The following is an 8823-nucleotide window of genomic DNA, read 5'->3' as shown; positions in this document are numbered from 1 at the left end:
TGACATGTAATCGGTCCCAATCTTTATTCCTTATTCAAGACAAACACAATGTGACGCCCATGCACGCATGCATGCATGCATGTTGGCTGGCGTACACATCAATCCGCACTCTTCACTCTTCGGCCTTCACTCGTTATCACTTCATTTTTTTTTCTTTTGGGAAGTTCGGTCACTCGTTGTAGCCTAGGCGGCTCGGAACGGCGGGATGCTCTGCTCGTTTCTGAAGTAGTCGCCGGGATCCACCTGCCCCTTCACCGTCGCCAGCCGGTGGAAGTTCCCCATGAAGTACTTCTCACCCCACACCTTCCCGCTCTCGTACGTCGTCACGCCGTCGTTGCCCACCGTGTTCTGCCCGATGTCCAGGTCGCGGTAGTTGACAAAGGCCTCCCTCGGGTTGCTGCTCACCAGCGGCTCCATGAACCCGTACAGCCCGTTGATCCACCCGTTGGCCGCCTCCGCGGCGCCGCCGTCCGCCCACCAGAAGGCCACGTATTGGATGTTGTAGAGCACGCCGTTGCGGTGCGGGTACGGCGTGAAGGAGTCCGGGATGACGCTGCCGACCACGCCGCCATGCGGCTCCATGATCATCATTAGGGCGCCGTTCCGCGACAGGTGCTCCCGGTAGATTCTTTCCCATCCTGCCTTGCCCACGGCGCACCGCACGTAGTCCGACTTGTTCTTCACGTACGTGCCCAGGTTGTTGGTCCGCTTCAGCATCCCCTCCAGGGGCACGTTGACGTCGGAGCTGCTCAGGGTGATGAACGCCATGGCGCGAACCCAGCTCATCTCCCTGCAGTCGCCCTCCCTCGTGCCCAGCTCCGGGAAGAAGGCGTCCATCTTGCCCACCAGCCGCGAGCAGCTGCCGAGGAAGAAGGTCTGGAAGACGGTGTTGTTGCCCTGCACCACGGCGCGGATGGTGAGGTCCGGGAGGAACGGCCTCACCGCGAACGTCTCCCATTTGGCGAGCACGGCGGCGGTGGTCTCGTCGAAGGCCCTGACGGTGTTCACCACCGTCACCGTCCGAGGGACGACGGAGAGCTTCAGCTTCCACGACACCACCACGCCGAAGCTCTCGCCGCCTCCGCCCCGGATGGCCCAGAAGAGATCCTCCCCCATGGCCGCCTTGTCGAGGACGTCGCCGTCGGCGTTGACGATCCTGGCGTCGAGGACGTTGTCCGCGCCGGTGCCGAACTTGCGCATCATCAGGCCGATGCCGCCTCCGCTCAGGAACCCTCCGACGCCGACCGTCGGGCACGCGCCGCCCGGGAACGCCAGCGTGGGGCTGGCCATGCCCACGGCGTAGTAGAGCTCGCCCAGCGTCGCGCCGGAGTCCACCCACGCGGAGGCCTCCTCGTCCTTCTCCCCCGGACGGACGCGCACGGCGCGCAGCCTCGCGAGGTCCAGCACCGCGAACACCTCGGCGCGCACGGACCGGTACGACAGGCCCTCGTAGTCGTGCCCGCCGCTGCGCACGCGGAGGCGCACTCCGTGCCGGCGGCCGCACCGCACGGCGTCCTGGACGTGGGCGACGTCGGACGCCGTGACGATGCACGCCGGCCGCACCGTGGCGTTGGTCGCGAACCTGGCGTTCTGGACGGAGGACGTCAGCACGGACATGAAGCCGCTCGAGCTCTGCGTGAACAGGAGCTCGCCAGGTATCTTCTCCGACAGGCATTGAAGGAAGTTCTCCTCGGAGGAGGAGGCTAGCGAAGGGAGGACGACATGGCAGCAGAAGCACACGACGAGCACCAGTGACAGCACTGTCGTCGAGACAGCCATGGATAATTTGCTCGGTGTGGTGCACTGGAGACTGCGAATGGCAGCCAAGCTTATTATGGTTGTGAAGCCGGCTAATGCTGCTTATAATGAGTTTGATGATGATTTGACTTTGCTAATGATGCTTGCTATGGTTGACCTGTGGAGTTCGCTTGATCTTCGTCTCCTCGCCGCGCGCACGTTCGCAATGTAAGTTGATCATGTCAACTGTGAGCATTAATGACGGCCTTCATCCCGAGACGTGGAGGATGCTAAACGAAGAACTGGTTGTACTTAAGCTACTCGACCGATTTGATTCCTACAGTACATTTTGTGGTGAATGTCAACTAGTTAACGAATCACTCCACTGTTTCAACTAGACATACTAAACATGTTTTTCTGGGAAAACTTCCGATCTATTCATCTTCAATCATGGCAGTACAACGAACACCAGAAATAAAAATTACATCCAGATCCATAGACCACCTAGCGACGACTACAAGCACTGAAGCGAGCCGAAGGCGCGCAGCCATCATCGCCCCTCCATCACTAGAGTCGGGCATAACTTGTTGTAGTAGACAGTCGGGAAGTTGTCGTGCTAAGACCCCATAGGACCACCACCCCAGAACAGCAACCGCCGCCGATGAAGAATAACGTAAATTGGAAGGATCCAAACCAAAGATAGATCCGCCGGAAACACACCTCCACACGCCCACCAACGATACTAGACGCGCCGCTGGAACGGGGACTGGGCGGGGAGAGCTTTATTCTATCTTCAGGGAGCTGCCACCGTCTCGCCTTCCTGAACAGGACACAAACCCTAACAAGATTAAAAAGGACGATTAAAAATGGAGCCCTCCCGCCAGTCCTTGCCCGGATCCACTGCGCCTCCATGACCCTATACCAGAGACGAGGCGGACCTGCGCTGGCGCCGGCAAGGGGCACGAACCCTAACTTTCTTTCTTGTAGGAGGAGGAGAAGGAGATAGATATATCTACTGGGTTGTGGCTGTTGTTGGATTTAAACATGAGCGTTTTGTGCGAACAGGAGGGAAGACTTTCTTTTTAAGCTATACTAAGGGGAACTCCAACCCGAATCACTAAAACGGACCTCATTAAATGTGTACAAATACATGCAAACTTGTCCGCAGACAGGATAAGGGAAGTTCATTGAACCGCAAGCACTAAATGTCCGCTCCCAGTTTTTTCTATACTAGGACTACTCAAAACAATCAAAGATTAAAAGAAACACAATTTTTAAGCAACTGAAAAGGTACATAATATTACAATGCAACAATTATTTCGATAAAAATATTCTGATCCAAATAAAAAAAAATGAAATTAATTAATTCATCTTAGTTAGACACATGTTCTAATTATCAATATTAAACGCCCAAAAATGCTCAACCAGATCATTCTGCAGCTGCTCATGAATTCCTCGATGTTGAATTTGATGATGCATTTGGATAAAATCCTCAATTGTTGACTATATACTAAAAAATTATGAAAATATATAGAAAAAATGATGATCATGTATTCAAAAAACTTTAATCAAGCATTTCAAAAATATTTAAAATTTCGGATACAAAAAATGCAGACCATATATTAACAAATGTTAAATTTGTAATGTAAACATGTTAAACATGTATTAGAAAAATGTTGTTCACATATAAAAAAAGTCGAGTGCTACCAATCAGCCGAATGATTTCTTAGAAAAATCATCCGGCTATGCAGCCATCCGATCGGCAAACTGTGGTCGTTGGATCACAGAACGCCACGGCAGCAGTATGCACGCGACTGCTTCGACACAGCGCTGCTGCACCGCAGCTCTCATGGTGCACCGCCCAGGTCCGGTGAAGCTCCAACGCAGCACTGACGGCTCCGGCGAAGCTTCAATGCAACTCCGGCAGAGCTTCGACAGATCCGGCGAAGCTCCAATGCAACTCCGGCAAAGCTCCAACGCAACACTGACGGCTCCGGTGAAGCTCCAGTGCAACTTCGGCAGAGTTCCAACACAAGACTGACAGCTCCGGAGGAGGACGAGGAGTTCTGGGGGCTCTCGGATGACTCCGAAGAGTCGTACTGGATGACCTCGGACGACGAGTAGTTCTGCTAGTTTAAATTTATGTCTATGTTGAATTTGATGTTTGAACTATGTTGAGATGATGTAGTAGTTGGTTGTTTTCAGAATTTTACATCTTCGTTTTGGACCATCTGATGAAGTTGCTCTTTTATTTACATCTTCGTTTTGGACTATCTGTTGGAGTTGAGCCTTTTTCGGAGATGTAAAAGGCATTTTTTGGTGTGTAACACCCCGGATGTAATTTACCTTATATGTATCCCAACTCTTGCTGTTTCCAGCCTAAGTTATTTTATTTCATCGTTGTCGGGTTTTTGTCTCCGTGTGTTTTGTCTTTGTCATGCATCTCATATCATGTCATCATGTGCATTGCATTTGCATACGTGTTCGTCTCATGCATCCGAGCATTTTCCCCGTTGTCCGTTTTGCATTCCGGCGCTCCTATGTCCTCCGGTGGTCTTTTCTACCTCTTTTCGTGTGCGGGTGTTAAACGTTTTCAGATTGGACAGATACTTGTCATGCGGCCTTGGTTTACTACCGGTAGACCGCCTGTCAAGTTTCGTGTCATTTGGACTTCGTTTGATACTCCAACGGTTAACCGAGGGACCGAAAAGGCCTCGTGTGTGTTGCAGCCCAACACCCTTCCAAAGTGGCCCAAAACCGCCCAAAACCTCTCCCATCGTCTAGAGTGTTCGATCATGATCGCGTGGCCGCAAACCGTGCTCAATTTGGAGCCTCCTAGCTCCTCCTATCTATAAAACTAGGTCTCCCCTCGAAATTTTCGGATCCCTTCCCCCGAAACCCTAGCCTCCTTCGTCCTCCGCGCGCCGGACAACGTCCGCCGGTGCTGGACGTGTCCGACTGCACCGCGCCGCCGCCCCGCACCAGTGGCACCGCGCCACATGTCCCTCTCTCCTCTCCACCGCGCGTGGCCCGCCCGGCCCGCGTAGGGCCCCCGCTCGCCGCCGCCCAACTCCTCCTCGCGCCGCCCGTGCCCCGTCTTCCTCCTCTCGTCCGGTCGTCGCTGCCGCCGCCGCAGGCCACCGCGACTTCGCCGGAGAGCTCGCCGGCCGCCTCGCCCTCACCATCTCGCCGCCACGAGCCGGCGCCGCCCTGCTCCGGTCTCCGCACCGCCACGCCGCCACGTCTCCGGCCTCCCCCTCGTCACCGGCGTCCTCTTCTTCCTCCTCCACGACTTCTCCGGCGAGCCCGCCGCCGACCTCGGTTCGCGCGCTGCTGCTACAGTACCGCCCGGCCAGATCAAGATCTGGGACATCTCCTCGGTTGACTTTTTCATCCCAAAACCCTAACTTTTAGCATTTTTTCGCATGCCATATCTCTGCATCCGTAGCTCCGATTCGTGCGTGTAGCATACCAAAATGTTCACCTCGACGAGTACACCATTTCATCTCATTGCACCATTTCCATTTGAACTCATCTTGATGCCCGAAATGATGTTGGAAGAGGGCTATATGATGAATTTGTCAGATCTATTTCAGCAAATGGCCTTTTGTCATTTTTGCCATGATTAATGTGTGCATGCTATGATCCTGAGCTCTACATGTGTTTTGGTATGTGCCATGCCATCTTTACAGGGGTGTATGCCATGTATTTTTGTGATATTTGTGGTGACTATCACAACCATGCAAAGTAGCGTAATCGTTAATGCTGATTTCAGGGACTTCGAATTTCACTAAGTCCTTATTCTGATATTGTTTTTATGTCATATATTCATGTTGTTTCATAGTGATCCGTGCCTATTTTGAGGATGATCAGTAAGGATGTTTTGTTAATATTGTGGTGCTCTATCCATCCATGTCCTTGTTTGCATTTATGGAGCACCCTAGCTTGAGTCAATCGAGCTCTACTTTTGCTATAAAATGATCCTGGCAAATTGTTGACATGTTTAGCGATTTTGCCGAGGATGTTGCTATTGATCCGTGCATACTATGTTGTTGTTTTTGCCATGTCTAGCTTCTAGGCCATGACCTATTCATGGGTGTATGCTTAGTTTGTCATGCCATGCTCTGTAGCGAGTGCATCGAGCTCGTAAACATGCCTACTCGTTAACTGTTTTGCATGCTCCAGTTTTTCACTAAGTCTGAATCTGTTTATGTTTTTGCCATGTTCACATGCTTGCAATTGTATTTTCCGATCCCTTTTGACTCAAGGTCACTAAGGGACTTTTGTTAAGTGCTTTGAGTAGCTTCATGCCATACCTTGCTTTTCCATGATATGTGTCTGTAGAATGTAGTTTTCATGCTCTAAAGATTGCTTCCTGCTGATAAATTCCAGACTTGTGTTAATTTCACTAAGTCTGAAACCTGTTATCATTTGCACTTTTTCCATGCTTGCTTGAACCTATTAATGGATGAATTAGCCGTAGCTCAGTGTTCATCTTTTGTCAAGCATCATGAGTGGATCCTTGCTATGTATTTTGATGTCATGTTTGAGTGTTGTAGCATGTTGTTCTTGATGCATTTAGATGGCTATTTGCTGATTATCGCAGACCGGTGCCATATTTGTTTTGCTTGCCATTTCCAAATCGTGCATCCGATTCTGGTGATCTTTATATCGATTTCGACCGAAATCACCTCACCTTTCCAGTGGCACTCTTGGATTTCCAAGTTGAGGCCAGGTTAAATCATTCCTTTGCAAATCTTGCATATGCATCACATATCGCATCCCGCATATCATACCATGTTTGCATCATGTTGTTTGAGCATTGCACGTGGTTGATTGTGCTCCTTTTGCTTGTTGTTCTTGTTTGGGTAGAGCCGGGAGACGAGTTCGTGAATGAGGAGCCCTTTGAGTTCGCTTACGAGGATCAAGGCAGCTCTGAAAACTTTGCAGGCAAGATGACCATACCCTCGAAATCACTTCTATCTTTGCTTGCTAGATGCTCGCTCTTTTGATATGCCTATGCTACGATACCTACCACTTGCTTATCATGCCTCCCAAATTGCCATGTCAAACCTCTAATCCACCATGTCCTAGCAAACCATTGTTTGGCTATGTTACCGCTTTGCTCAGCCCCTCTTATAGCGTTGCTAGTTGCAGGTGAAGTTTGTAGATCGTTCCTTGTTGGAACTTGTTTATTGTTGGGATATCACAATATTATCTTGTTTATCTTAATGCACCTATATACTTGGTAAAGGGTGGAAGGCTCGGCCTTATGCCTGCTGTTTTGTTCCACTCTTGTCGCCCTAGTTTCCGTCATATCGGTGTTATGTTCCCAGATTTTGCGTTCCTTACACGGTTGGGTTATAATGGGAACCCCTTGACAGTTCTGAAGGAAATATGCCCTAGAGGCAATAATAAAGTTATTATTTATTTCCTTATTTCATGATAAATGTTTATTATTCATGCTAGAATTGTATTAACCGGAAACATAATACATGTGTGAATACATAGACAAACAAAGTGTCACTAGTATGCCTCTACTTGACTCGCTTGTTGATCAAAGATGGTTATGTTTCCTACCCATAGACATGAGTTGTCATTTGATTAACGGGATCACATCATTAGGAGAATGATGTGATTGACTTGACCCATTCCGTTAGCATAACACTTGATCGTTTAGTTTGTTGTTATTGCTTTCTTCATGACTTATACATGTTCCTATGAACTATGAGATTATGCAACTCCCGTTTACCAGAGGAACACTTTGTGTGCTACCAAACGTCACAACGTAATTGGGTGATTATAAAGGTGCCCTGCAGGTGTCTCCAAAGGTACTTGTTGGGTTGGCGTATTTCGAGATTAGGATTTGTCACTCCGATTGTCGGAGAGGTATCTCTCGGCCTACTCGGTAATGCACATCACTATAAGCCTTGCAAGCATTGCAACTAATGAGTTAGTTGCGGGATGATGTATTACGGAACGAGTAAAGAGACTTGCCGGTAACGAGATTGAACTAGGTATTGAGATACCGACGATCGAATCTCGGGCAAGTAACATACCGATGACAAAGGGAACAACGTATGTTGTTATGCGGTCTGACCGATAAAGATCTTCGTAGAATATGTAGGAGCCAATATGGGCATCCAGGTCCCGCTATTGGTTATTGACCAGAGAGGTGTCTCGGTCATGTCTACATAGTTCTCGAACCCGTAGGGTCCGCACGCTTAACGTTCGTTGATGATATAGTACTATATGAGTTATGTATGTTGATGACCGAATGTTGTTCGGAGTCCGGGATGAGATCACGGACATGACGAGGAACTCCGGAATGGTCCGGAGATAAAGTTTGATATGGGATAGTAGTGTTTGATCTCCGGAAGGGTTCCGGAATTCACCGGGAGGGGTTCCGGATGTTTCCCGAAATGTTTGGGCACGAGAACACTTTATCTGGGCCAAAGGGGAAAGCCCACGAGGCTTTTGGAAAGTGCAAAAGGAAGTTTTGCGGAGACTAGAGGCTAGACGCCAGGAACCCTGGCGTCTAGGGGGTAGACGCCGGGAACCCTGGCGTCTAGCCCTGGAGTCCGAGAAGGACTCTTGCCTTTCGGGTAAAACCAACTTTGAGGAGGCTTTTACTCCAAGTTTCGACCCCAGGGCTCAACATATAAATAGAGGGGTAGGGCTAGCACCAAAGACATATCAAGAAACACCCAGTCGTGTGCCGACAACCCCGTCCCCTCTAGTTTATCCTCCGTCATAGTTTTCGTAGTGCTTAGGCGAAGCCCTGCGGAGATTGTTCTTCACCAACACCGTCACCACGCCGTCGTGCTGCCGGAACTCATCTACTACTTCGCCCCTCTTGCTGGATCGAGAAGGCGAGGACGTCACCGAGCCGAACGTGTGCAGAACTCGGAGGTGCCATGCTTTCGGTACTTGGATCGGTCAGACATGAAGACGTACGACTACATCAACCGCGTTGATATAACACTTCCGCGTACGGTCTATGAGGGTACGTAGACAACATTCTCCCCTCTCGTTGCTATGCATCACCATGATCTTGCCTATGCGTAGGAAATTTTTTGAAATTAC

General features: G+C 49.9%; 1 protein-coding gene across 1 annotated transcript; it reads right to left on the bottom strand.

Annotated features, from left to right (window-relative positions):
• On the bottom strand, positions 1-1842 carry LOC125548009 (berberine bridge enzyme-like Cyn d 4). Its single transcript, XM_048711722.1, has one exon. It carries the CDS (start codon positions 1777-1779, stop codon positions 184-186), a length of 1596 nt encoding a protein of 531 aa, XP_048567679.1. The 5' UTR covers positions 1780-1842; the 3' UTR covers positions 1-183.
• Positions 1843-8823: the final 6981 nt, after the last annotated feature.

The sequence above is a fragment of the Triticum urartu genome, chromosome 3 (assembly GCF_003073215.2).
Source record: "Triticum urartu cultivar G1812 chromosome 3, Tu2.1, whole genome shotgun sequence".
In the NCBI taxonomy this organism is placed as follows: domain Eukaryota; kingdom Viridiplantae; phylum Streptophyta; class Magnoliopsida; order Poales; family Poaceae; genus Triticum; species Triticum urartu.
This window is presented reverse-complemented; position numbering and strand designations above follow the sequence as displayed.